At 44.4% G+C, this 11,313-nt stretch overlaps 1 protein-coding gene across 1 annotated transcript in view; it reads left to right on the top strand.

The window, feature by feature from the left end:
* The first annotated feature begins 386 nt into the window (after positions 1-386).
* The window catches only part of LOC114022738 (beta-galactosidase-1-like protein 2), a 54,828-nt gene continuing 43,901 nt past the window's right edge, over positions 387-11,313 (top strand). The window contains exon 1 of the mRNA XM_027835129.1: positions 387-475. Coding sequence (XP_027690930.1) covers positions 387-475 — 89 coding nt within the window. The remainder of the gene's footprint in view (positions 476-11,313) is intronic.

Here is an 11,313-nt window from a genome sequence, read left to right as displayed (position 1 = left end):
CAGGCCGGGTCTTCTTTCTCTTATCTCTCAGCCCCGAAGAGCCCAGGGCGCTGGGGTCCGCCCCTTCCACCCCTTCAGTCCGGGAGCGTGGCCAAGTAAGGCCGCGGTGGGTGGGGCCAACACTGAAGAGACCCAATAAGGGACGTGAGTGGGCGGGACCTTGCGAGTCAGAGCTGCCAAAGGGGCGGGCCGAGGAGGGGGCGGTTTCCTAGGAAACGGGCTCCGGCTGGCTGGCTGCTATCTGGAGCTGGAGTTGGAGCCGGAGCCGGAGCCGGAGCCCGAGCCCGAGCCCGAGCCCGAGCCCGAGCCGGAGCCGGAGCAGGAGCCGGATCCCGGATCGTGGCCGTGACCCCAGGTGGGAGCAGCAATCGCAGCCGCCGCCCAAGATGTGGAGCGGCTCCAGCCGGCGGCGAGACCAGCGCCGGAAACTCAGCCTCCTGCTGCTGGCGGTCATAAGCTTCCTGCTGGTCCGCAGGTGAGAGCCGCTCCCCCCGGAAGCCCCCGGCCCGGGCTGGGGTCCGCCCTCTGCCTCGAGCGCGCCCGAGTCCCCTTCTCCAGTGCCTCCTCTCGCCCACCATGATGCCTCCCCTGGACCAGTCATCTCCAGCCTCCACGCGCATCCCCCACCCGTGCCGCAGCCGAGAGCCACTTGTCCCCCGGGATGCTTCTCTGCCTCTTGCAAGGACTCACTCTCGGACCCGTGCCCCACCTCCCAGTTTCGCTTTTTTCTCGGGGGAGGGAGGGTATCCCTATCATAAGATTCCCCCTCTCCCCACCCCACCCGCCCCCAACGCCCTCTCACCTTCTTTTTACCATTTCCTTGGGCGCCTTCCAGTCCCCGAGACCTCGGAGTGCTTCTCTCCCCTCCAGAGGGCCCCAGCCGGGCCGGAGGACAGGACCAGGCGTGGGACTTTGGCTCCGTAGCCAGGCCACAGGATAGCTCATTGCCCCCCCGGGATAAACTGACCCTCCCGGACCGTCCTAAAACGCCCCTCCTTCATTCTTTCCACTCCTCCATATCCTTCCCCACCATCCCACCCCCGTGAATAGTTACAGGTTGCATGGGGCTTAATGCAGGGGAGAGAATGCTGGGCTTAGTGAAGTCAGGAAGAGCTGAGTTCAAATCTAAGCCAAGACACTTGCTAGCTATGGTCTCACCCCAGACAACTCTTTCTCCGTCTGTCTGCCTCAGTTTCTTCATCTACAAAAAGGAGGATATTAGAATAAAATGAGATAATATTTATTGACTCCCAGGGGCAGAGTTCAAGTGGTTTACAGTGGGTGAAAGGGTTCGGGTTCCCCAGGTCCTGGATTTTTCTGAACAGCATATTTGTGTTAAATATGACCCTACAGCCTTTCTGTAAGGCAGATACCAGACATTTTCCATATGCAAAATGCTCACCTGCTTGGGGAAGCACTGAATTTTGGCACTGAAGGAGTTAATGTTAGGATGGAATAAGGAGAGAACTGACACCTAGGTGTTTGAATTGGCTCTGGAGCTTCAACCAGTATTCCCTAAGTCAGCTTCTTCCTCTATCGTGCCCCCATATATTTTATACGTTCTCCCACCAGTAGTGAAATGTTCAGTGGATACTAAATTTTTAGTGGTTTTTTTTTAGTCCATTTAACATTTCTTTCCACTCACGTGCACATATTATCAGCACAGTCTTTCTGGTGAAAGGTCGGCCCTCTCCTCTTCTCAGTTCCTGGGATAATGAGGATAACCTCAGTTTACTGCCTTGAGAAATGAATAGATACTCTTCCTGTCCCTCCCCTCACAAAGTAAGTAAACATTGGTGACTAGTTATTCCCTATTTCTTCGCCTCCTTTCTGGTTCCTCATCTTTGCTTTAATCTAATTCAGTAGGATGCATGCTCTTCAGGACTAGCATAAACCCCAGAAACTTTTATTTTTTTATTTAAAGCCAAGGCAGCAGGAGCCTTCAGTGAATAGCAGTGGGACCCAGTGACCTGGCGAAACGTCAGATGTGACCCTGGAGAAGAAAGCTGACGCATCTACAAACTGTGTACTTCCCCCACGTTGATTGAGAGTTGAGGGTGTTGGAGGCCCAGGGAAGGACCCAGGGAGAGGCCTCTTGGGGTGTGAAAGTGTTATTAGGGGACTTGCGGCTTCAGAAGAGCTTCACCTTCACCCCTTCCTTGTGGCTCAGAGGAGTGAAATCGAGGGAGAGAAGACTGAATTTGTTGATACCTAGGCAGGGTAGTGTGAGGAAAGATACATGATTGATGCTGTCTTTCTTTGGAAAGGTTATGCTGAATTGATTAGAGTCACTTCCCGAGCTGTTCTTTGCATGCTTACCCAATAGTGTGATTCTAGGGAAGACTCAGACATTTTCAGGGTAACCTGTACTTGTGTTCTTCCTGTGGAGGCTGGAGAATGATCAGGAGTGCCCTGAGCCCCTGGAAAGTGCCTTGTTTACTTTAGGGACTTTTGACTCTTTACCTTTTCTAAAAGGAGCAGGACTAGAGGGTTCCTTGTTCATCATCCCTCAGGACCCACCTGTTGGAATATTGCTGTTAGAGATCTCCTGTTCTTCTCTCCCTTGTGAACAGCCTCTTCCCCTCCCCCATCTCCAGAATTAAAAAAAAAAAAAGAAGAGGAAAAAAAGAGCTCAGGCTGGACTGATAATGAGCAAGTTACTCCACCTCCCACAAAGACTCCCTGAAAAGCCTCTCTTCCTTAGTTTTGTGGGGGTGGGAGCAGGGTGGGGGTGGAGGGGAGTCTCGAGTTCTCGTAGCAGCCTGATGAACTAGGCAGCCAAAACGCAGGGTCAGATGGAAGCTAGGATTCTGTGAAGCTGTACGTGCCGTAAGCTGTTTTCCATGGCCCAGGGGGACCCAGCGGAGCACAGTGGGGTGGTAGCAGAGGAAGCAAGCATTTTTCCACGAGCTGCCCCCAGGACAGATTCTGTCAGTTGGTCAGATCAATTAGTCGGTAAACATTTGTTAAGAGTTCACTATGTGCCAGGCACTGTGCGCTTTGCAGAAGGAGGAGCCTGCGATACAAAGAAAGGTATAAGGCAGTCCCTTTGACATTGGGTGAAACTGCGGATCCAGTCAGTCAATAAACATTTATTAAGTACTTATATATGTCGAGGTACTGTGGTAAGCTCTGGTGATACAAAGAAAGGCAAAAGATGATCCCTGCTCACAGTCTGATGGGGGGGGAAGGGGGGAGCCAACATGCAAATAAATACATGCAAACAAGCTATATACAGGATAGGTAGGAAATAATTAACAGAGGGAAGGCACTGGAATTAAGAGGGTTTGGGAAAGGCTTCCTCTAGAAGATGGGATTTTAGTTGGGACTTAAAGCCAGGAAGGGTTGGGGTGTCCCAGGTACAGGGACAGCCAAAGAAAATGCCCAGAGCCAAGACATGAAGAGTCTTGTTGATGAAACAGCTGGGAAGCCAGTGTCACTGGATTGATGAGTACGTGTTGGGGAGTAAAGTGTAACATCACTGGTAAGGTAGGAAGGAGTACATTGTGAAGGGCTTTGAACTCCAAATGGAGGATTTTATATTGGATCCTGGAGGCGATAAGGAACCGCTGGAGTGTACGGAATAGAGGAGTTACATGGTCAGATCTGTGCTGTAGGAAGCTCTCTGATGGCTCATCATTTGTCACTTGGATGTGGCAGTTACTTGGTGAAGGAACCTTCTAGGACCAAAATGACTTTTGGTACAGGATCTGAACCTGTGGCTTCAGAGGTAGAAGGATTTACAACTCAGAGCTTAATAGTATAAGCCAATTCCACCTTCCTTCACCCCCTCCATGCATCACAGGAATGTCTGTTTGATACAATCAGTCTCGTTTGCTTTTTTTCTTCAATCTGAATTCATCTCAGATCTGATATGCGTCTCTTCCAGAGAAGGGGTAGAACTTAGAGGGAGCAGCCCACATTCATGCCCCATAAAATAGGACTGAACTTCCTCCAGGGAATCTTACCTTCCCTGTAGCACATTCCCAGTTCTTGCTCTGGTGCCCTCTGGCTTTCTAGATCCCAAGGTCCACCGGTAGGAAAGGAAAGGTTCGAATAGTAGGCACTCACATACTTGTTGAATGCCTGAATCAGTTGGGTGTGGTGGTAGAGGAGATGTAAATCAAAGCTGAGAACTATACAGGTTTACAGAGAAGTGGTGGGAGGTAAGGAAGAAGGCATGATTTTTCAGAAGCTCATAAAATTATACGATGCCAGTAAAACCCAGGAGGGGCTTATTAAATTTTCTCAAATTGAGAAACTGGTTTTCTATTGTTATAAATCAGAGACCCCTTCAGAGGGGGAGGAGGAATAACAATTAGAGTGACTTGTCCTGTCTTTGTTTACCAGACAGGTACCTGGAAAAACATCTACCAGGCTGAGTAGGGAACCTATTATATGCCTTGAGGGAGGGGGCCAGGGGTATAGCTTCTAAAGTCCACAGCTTAGCTGGAGAATTGTACTTCTCAGACTCTTTTTAGGGATGAGAATAATAGCCTGTTTGGAAAGAAAAGTGAACTCACTAAGTATCTTTAAGTTTCCTTCTTTAGATCTAAATCCTATGATTCTATAAATTTTCGACTGAGGTACAAAGGGCTGTAGTGGATAGTGTGCTGGCATCAGGGAGAAATGAGTTCAAATGTGGCCACAGATACTTACTAGCTTTGTGACTTTGGGCAAGTCATTTAGTCTCTTTTTGTCTCAGTTTCCTCAACTGTAAAATGGGTATAATAACAGCACCTACTTCCCATGGTTGTTGGGAGGATTAAATGTTCATCAATTAAATATTAAATTAAATATTTATACAATGCTGAGCACAGTGCCTGGCACAGCGTGTGTGCTATATGCTGTACCAACCTGCTTGAAGTTCCCTGATGCCAAGTTAAGGGCCCTGTCAGATCTGAGCCACATGGAATAAAATTGCCCTGGGCATTAGCTCTTTGGAAGAGGGAAAGTAATAACCTATTTGTGTGGTTTGAAAGGGGGACACTCTAGAGAGGCTTTTGGGCAGTTGTCCCACTGACCCTCTGAGGAAGCCAGAGAATACTCCTGAGTATGCTGCAGGGTACAGAGGCTTTGTCGACAGTGATAGGGGTTGTTTGCTTGGTAGCCAACTTCTGGACCAACTGAGCCAGAACTTTATTGGAATATGTATGTGGTCTTGGAATCGGGAGATTTGAGTTTGTTCCAGTCCGAATGCTTACTAACTGTATGACCTTGGACAAGTCACCAGATTTCTCTCTGACCTCATTCCCTTCATCCGCAAAAAGTGGATAATAGTACACATTCCACCTCTTCTGCAGGGTGGTTGTGGGGAAACTACTTTCTAAAGAAGGTGCTTTGTAAACCTTAGAGTGCTATTAAAGTGTGAGTTACTGTGCATAATCAGAAAGTGGTATTTCGCATTAGATACATTCTCATTCTTTGTTCTCATTTGCCCTATATCCTCATTACCTCTTAGATCAGGGGTCTTAAATTTTTTGTGTCCTAGGCCCATCTGGAAGCTTGGTGAAGCTCATGGACCATAAAGTTTTTAGAGGCATAAATAAAATATGAATGATTACAAAGAAAACCAGTTATATTGAAGTATTATTAGCAAAATACTTGGGAGGAAACAAAACAAAACAAAGGTCATGATCCCAGGTTAAGAACCCTTGCCCTAGATTAAAAACTGAAAACAAAAAGCAAGTATGAGACTTCTTGTGGGGTCATGAACAAATCATTCTCTCTACCTAAATGAAGATTATAGCAGCCACCTTGGTATAAACAGACTTGTGGCCAAAGCAAATAGAAGATGCTGTATCAACATAATGGGGCAGTCATCACATGACAGCTGAGGTAGGATTGGGGATAGACAGAGCTTAGGACTCATGTCCTCATTCACTGACAGGCTGTGATGAAGCTTCCTCATAAAACATGGCTTTCTTCCTGATTGATGTGCTGGTATATGCCCATTAGCAGGGCTTTCTTTGACCTAGTTATGATATTGCCGAGAGACTACCATGCGTAGAGAATGAGCCTTCATCAGTCAGCAGGTATTTCTTAACTCCCAATCACCTGAAAGATAAACTCTTTGAGTGATACAAAGAAGTGTAAGACATTTTTCCTGGCCTCAGGTAGTTTATAATCTAGTTGAAGAGACCATATGCATAAAAATGTAATGAATCATGCAAAGTAGTCTAAGCAGTCTCTGACTTACTAGGATTTATGTTCTAAAATTTCATTTGTAGGTCAGTTGTTTAGAACTTAAGAATACTTTGTTTGGATCTCTCCTTTTCTTCTATTATTCCTTTTTAGTATTGTAGTTACCTGGATACATATGAGTCTCATTAGTAGAATATAAGCTTCTTGAGAACATTAACTGTCATGTTTTATCTTTGTATTCCCAAGGCTTGGGACTGTACCTTTTACATATTAAGTGCTTTGTGTATGTTTGTTGAATGAACGATCATGCATGAATGCTTCCTGACGACATTTTGCCCTAGTTTACCAAAAGAAAAAAAGATTAGAGTCTGTAAACTCCAGTAGAGAGAGCTTGCCTTCCATTTTTGGCAAAATTCTAGAGCACATTATTGGAAAATGGTTAGTGAACATCTATAAAAGAGCCAATGGATTATGTGATGAATTATTCCAAGATAACCTCATTTCCTTCTTTTGATGGGAAAAATGCTATATTCTAGTTTACCTAGATTTCAGTAAAGCTCTTGACAAAGTCACTTATGCTTTTCATGTGGAAAATATGGAGAAATTTGGGCTAGATAATAGTAGAGTTAGGAGGATTTGGAAACATGTAAGTGATCATAGGCAGAGTTGTCATTAATGGTTCAGTGTCAATTTGGAAGAAAGTCTCTAGTGGAGTGCCCCAGGAGTCTATCCCTAGTCTCCTGCCTTTCACTTTTTTTTTTCAGCAGTGACTTGGTGGCCTAGATGGTAGGCTTGTATGTGTCATTTTCAGATGGTATGAAGCTGAGATGGATAGCTAACATTCAGAATGGCGGTCAACTAAAAGATTTTGACAGGCCGGAATGATGGGCCATATCTAATAAACTAAATAGATTAGAGATAAATGTGAAATTCTACACTTAGGTTAAAGTTAACTTTTTAAGTCCAGGATGGAGGAAGAGTGCTTATGGCTGTTCATCAAGGTGTTTAGTGGACTGCAAGCTCAATGTGAGTCATCAGTGTGAGAGGGCAGCCCATAATGGCTTCATTAAGAGATACCTGGTCACCAAAATGATAGAGGCACTAGTTCTGTTGTTCTTTGGCCTGATCAGACCATGTGTGGAGTACTGTGTTCAGTTCTAGGTATCACTTTTAAGGAATACCATTGACAGGCTGGAGTATCCCCAGAAGAAGGCAACCAGACAGATTAGAAGACTGGAGACCGTGCTATGAGAGGACTGGTTGAAGGAATAGGGGATGTTTAGTCTGGAGAAGATAAGACTGAGGGGAGGCTATGATGGCTGCCTTTTGATATTTGAAGGGTTACAGTGTGGAAATGGGATGAGTCTTATTCCCCTCTACAACATCCATGACAAATGATCACTCAGCTTCCAATTGAAGATGTAGAGGGATGGCTCTTAAATAAGCCAGGCTCCATATCGTTTTTCAGCCCCTGAAGGGAAAACTAGGGTGAATGTTATGTGGGGGTAGATTTTTTAGTTCGGTAGAAGACCTTCCTAACAATCAGAGCTGTCTAAAAGTGGGGCCTTCTACCAGAGACTGAATTGGGTATTGTGGAGTGTATTGGTGCACGAGGTAAGGCAGGATTGAGCCTCTTCCTTCCCCCAAGCAGCACAGAACCTGTTTCCTCCCAGCTTCCTTGGGACATGTAAGGTTCTGCCCAACTCATTGGTGGTGGGTTGGTCAATCATTAGCAAACTTTTAACATGGGCCATTCTCTTCCTATTCTCTTTTTCTTTGTCTTTTTTCTCTTTCTTGAGAATTTCCTCTCAATGCCACTATCCAGAGTGGCTTAGAGAAGAGGTTCTAAAGAAACCCTGCAGCCAAAAATGTCATCTATTGCTCCATTCCAAAATCAGGATTTCAGTTCCATTTTCTTCCTGGAAATTTCCCAAAAGAGTAATAGAAACACTAATACTGATGCATTACAAAAATTACCCATTTTTGATAAACATGAAATTTCCTGATTGATGGAGTTATAGCATTGTTTCTCCTCCTAAAGACTCTGTTTCTGCCCATGGCACCACTTCTTAGTCATCTTTGACTGTCTTGACTCCCATATCAGTCAGGTGCTAAGCCTCCTTGTCAGCTCTGACTCTAAAACATCTCTCACATCCATTTATTTCCTAGGACTTTTCAACCATCCTTGCCTAGGCCTTCATCTTTTTTCCCCTAGATTGTCATAAAAGCCTTCTATTATAGTCTTCTTGCCTCCAGTTTATCTTCTCTCCAATCCATCCACTTCATTGTTTAGTCTTCTTAATGCATGTTGCTCCTGTGTTCTAAAACTGCTATTGACACCTAGTATGGGGTGTTCAGGGAGGGGTCTAGCCAGCGCCTCTGCTGTGAGGATTTGCCAAGCCCTTTTCAGGGCTGCTCCCCCACCTTTGGAGTCTACCTTTTCACCCAACCCTCACCTATGGCTCCAAGAAGCCGTAGCATGCACAGCAGCCACACCTGGTGAAATATTTTGGCAGATGGGCCAAATCAGGTTAAGGGTAACCGATGGGCCTGAAGCCCATTGTTTAATTAGAGGGGTGTCTACCCTAAGCAGGTGGGGACTTCCCCGGTGGAATGGACAAATGGAACAATTTGTTCCAACATCCATGAAGGTGACTGAAGCAGGTGCTGTGGAGCAATTAGAGCTTGATCAGACATTGAAGACGCCAGGGTCATCCACTGCATCCTGGGTCATTGCCAACCATCTTGACTTTTGTCCTGCCTCTGGACATCAGTGACTCTGGAAGAGAGAGTGAGGCTGACAACTTTGTGCAACTCTACCTCACTTAAATCCAGTTTATGCTTGAGTCAAGACACCACCTTGTGATGTCACTGGCACACTTTGAAAACGAAGGACAGACACTACCATCACCTCCCAAAGTATTGATCCTTGCATTGGAAGCCCTTCATAGGTTGGCCCTCACCTACCTTTCCTGTCTTAAAGTGTTTCCCTTTGTGTATTCACAAATTGGACAGCTCTTTCTGTACTATGTTAGCTTACTGCCACCCTCCATTTCTGTGCCTGTTTCCATCCCCATTTCTCTAAATGCATGTCTAAATCCTGTCTCTATCTGATGAAGTTCCTCCCTTCCTTCAAATTCTACCACAAACACTGTTGTGTCTGTGAAGCCTTCCCCGACCTCCCCATCTGCATTGCCCCGCTTCCCTGTTTCACACAAGGCAAAGGAAGGTATCTTCCCTTTCCTCTGATCCTTCATAGCCCTCGGATCTCTCCTTCCCTCTTCCCTCATACTCTTTGTCTCATCACGATTTTTGTACGTCTTTTTCTTCTCTTACACTGAAAGCTTCTTGAAAGAAGATCTAGGTTTCAAATTATCTTTGTATGTCTAGTCTCTGGTGAGCTGCCTTGATGTTTGTTGAATGAATGAATGTATAAATGAAAGTATAGGGAGAAGGAAGCATTTAAGGCTGAGAACAGTAATATAATTATAATATTTGTGGTCTTTATTGTGATGAGTGGGAATATTTTGGCATCTCCCCAATGGTCCTAGGTCTAGGTCATGCCTTTCCAAAGCCCCCCAGACTGCATACACCATAACTGGAAGAGTAAGTGATAGCGAAGCTGTGTTTTACATGCTGCCTAGAGATAACGTGCAGGCTAAGCTTGCTTCCTACGATGAGGTACCCAGTATTGGGTATAAAACATGGCACAAAAGAGGAAAGTCATTTCAAAAATTCTTCTCAGAGAGACCTATGAAAGATTTAGCAGAACTGGATTCATCATATGCCCAGAAGCAACAAGACCTGTTATTTTCTGAGGTACAGCACAGAATGAGGAAGTAGAAATGGTGTTCAAGGAGATGAAGCTGGGAGGGGCAACTGTCCTGGACCAAGTATACACCAGAGCTGGTCCATTAGAACATCTATATCTTGGACAGAAACTGCAGACTTGGACAATGAGCTGAGCCTGGTGTGAGGTAAGAAGAAATAATGGACTGGATTGTCTTTGGAATGTTTTGCGGTGCTTTTAATGACCCCAAAGCCCTCCTTGAAATAAAGGCCCATTTTCTTAATAACAGTGTTCTTCTACTGGTGCTTTATGGCTGCAAATCTTAGAACAGTATCCAAAAAACTAAAGCTGCGTGTCATCCAAAAGATAATAGGAGTGTTTGGTGGGTATAAGCAAGCAAAGAATTGTGTAGAAGAAGCACCATTAAGGATGTCATCAGAGAGCTATGTTATGGAATTTTTAAAAATAGGCCAGTCACACAGCAAAGGATCATTGATGGACAGCCTGTGTGTCCCATTGTTACTGAGGAAATGTCAAGAGATCTGAGAGAGGGCCATTATCATGTTGGGTGTACCCTTGGTGGAGGAGAGCACATGAACCAGGTCACAGAGGAGGGGCAAACATGAATGGGCTAAAGTCTGTATGGCTAAAGGAAGTAATCACATGGGTGAGATCACAGATCTATTGAAGAATCTCTGCTGTCATTGTCATTGCTTTTAATATATTTCTACTCTTTTTGTAATTTCCTTTTTGTCTAGTTATTATTTACTGTCTATTTTTAGTTTCCTATACCTTTTTTCTTTGCATCATTATTCTCTAGAGCCTTTCAATGCATTATGGCCTATAATTATAAATAATGACTGCTTTTTATATTTGCCTTTATCTTCTTTTTGGCTCAGCTATTGATAATTTTTATTATTTTTTCTTACATGAACATGGGAGAAAAGTATATGGTCTTTGCCTTTTTCATTAAGTATATGTATTTATTAAATTTCATTTGTTTAATATTCTCTTTAGTTTGTTGTTGTTGTGAACAGTGATCTGACAGGGGGATGTTAAAATTTTCAATTAGTAGTGGTTTTTCTTCTTGTAAGGGTGGAAGGTTTTCCTTTGCTGCAGAATTATTAATACACTTTTATTTAAGATTGATATACTCTTATTTTATATAAAATCTTTTAGCATAATATTATAACATCCTTGCTCTTTTAATATTTTCTTTTTGAATGAGTGAAAAAGCATTTATTAAGCATTTATTGTGTGCCTGGTCCTGTGGTAAGTGCTAGGGATACAAATACATGCAAACAAGATAGCCCCTTGTCCTCAAGAAGTTTATATTCTAAAGGGGGAAGACTTCACACATGAGAAAGCTAAAATTGGAA

Source organism: Vombatus ursinus, unplaced genomic scaffold (genome assembly GCF_900497805.2).
Source record: "Vombatus ursinus unplaced genomic scaffold, bare-nosed wombat genome assembly UNPS02014813.1, whole genome shotgun sequence".
Classification (NCBI taxonomy): Eukaryota; Metazoa; Chordata; class Mammalia; order Diprotodontia; family Vombatidae; genus Vombatus; species Vombatus ursinus.
Note: the sequence above shows the minus strand (reverse complement) of the source record. Positions and strands in the feature narration are given on the sequence as shown.